The 1,757-nt window shown below is 34.5% G+C and overlaps 1 gene segment (V, D, J or C); it reads left to right on the plus strand.

Annotated features, from left to right (window-relative positions):
* Positions 1-1,757, plus strand: part of LOC102812484 — a 7,124-nt gene that overhangs the window by 4,084 nt on the left and 1,283 nt on the right. Inside the window, 1 exon segment of the V gene segment in view lies at positions 655-666. Coding sequence covers positions 655-666 — 12 coding nt within the window.

Raw genomic sequence — 1,757 nt, forward strand, 5'->3', positions numbered from 1 at the left:
ACCTGTGAAGCCATCTGGGCCTGGACTTTTTTTGGTTGGGAGTCTTTTGATGGCCTGTTCGATTTCTTCTTTTGTTATGGTTCTGTTCAGCTTTTCTATTTCACTGCAAGTAAGTTTACATAGGTTGTGTTTATCTAAAAATGTATCCATCCCTTCTACGTTTTCAAATTTGTTGGAATACAACTCTTCATAGTATTCTGTTATTATCCTTTTGATTTCCTTTGGTTCCTTTGTGACATCACCCCTGTGATTTCTAATGCGTGTTATTTGTGTCATCTCTCTCTTTTCTTTTGTTAGGTTTGCCTATCGTCTGTCAATTTTATTAATTCTTTCAAAGAACCACCTTCTTGTCTTATTGATTGTTTCTATCGTTTTTCTGTTTTCCATCTCATTTATTTCTGCTCTGATCTTTATTATTTCTTTTCTTTTGATGACTGTGGGTTCCCTCTGTTGGTCTATTTCTAATTGTTGTAAAAGCCATGTTATGTGTTCATTTTAGTTCTTTCTTCTTTTTGTATGTGTGCTTTCATTGCAATAAATTGTCCTCTCAGCACAGCTTTCACTGTGTCCCAAAGATTTTGGTATGTTGTGTTTTCGTTCTCATTGATTTCTAGAAATTTAGCAAATTCACGTTTGATTTCTTCTACTACCCAGTTGCTTTTCAGCAGGGTGTTGTTCAGTTTCCCTGTATTTGTCTTGATTTCCTTGTTTTTTAATTTTTGATTTCTAATTTGATAGCATTGTGGTCTGAGAAGATGCTTTATAGTATTTTGGTATTTGTAAATTTATGGAGACTTGTTTTGTGGCCTAAAACGTGGTCTATTCTGGAGAATGTTCCATGTGCACTTGAAAAGAATGTGTATTGTGTAGTTGGGTTGAATGCTCTGTACACATCTATAAAGTCCAGTTGGTTGATTGTGTTGTTTAGTTCTTCTTGTCTTTGTCAAGTTTCTTTCTGGTTGTTCTATCCATTTTTGAAAGTTGTGTATTAAAGTCACCCACTATTATTGTGGATTCATCTAATTATTTCTTCAAATCTCTTAGAGATAATTTTAGATATTTTGGCACTCTTTCATTGGGAGCATAGATATTTAATATGGTTATTTCATTTTGTTCTATTGTCCCTTTAATCATGAGATAATGTCCATCTTTGTCTCTTATGCTGGCTTTTGCCTTAAAGTTTATTTTATCCGAGATTAGCACTGCCACTCCTGTTGGCTTTTTATTGCAGTTAGCTTGGTACATTTTTTCCCATCATTTCACTTTTAATCTGTTTCTGTCTCTGTGTGTGAATTGCGTCTCTTGCAGTCAGAATATTGTAGGATCTTATTTTCTTATCCATTCTGCCACCCTCCATCTCTTAACAGGTACGTTCAATCCATTTATGTTCACTGTATTTATTGATAGGTATTGATTATTTGCTGTCATTATATTCGTTTATTTTTGTGGTGTTGCTGCTTCTTTGTTCTGTTTGTCTTTCCCTGTTGACTTAATGATTTGTGTGCTCTTTCTTGTTCGTTTCCTTATAGTTTTAATGTTTTCATATTCTTCTTGGTTTCTCATTTTCTTGGTATGCTGTGAAGTGTTAATTTTCTTTCAGGTTGCCTTATGGCCATTGAATTCTCTGTCCATTTATTGCAGTCTATTTTATCCTGAATTCTACCTGACCTTCTCATTGTCTGGATCTCTGTTCCTACTTGTTCACCTTCTTTTGCTTTGTACTTGTTTTGGTCATAGACTGCCATCCCAGAGTCTCT

Source organism: Chrysochloris asiatica, unplaced genomic scaffold, assembly GCF_000296735.1.
Source record: "Chrysochloris asiatica unplaced genomic scaffold, ChrAsi1.0 scaffold00260, whole genome shotgun sequence".
NCBI lineage: Eukaryota > Metazoa > Chordata > Mammalia > Afrosoricida > Chrysochloridae > Chrysochloris > Chrysochloris asiatica.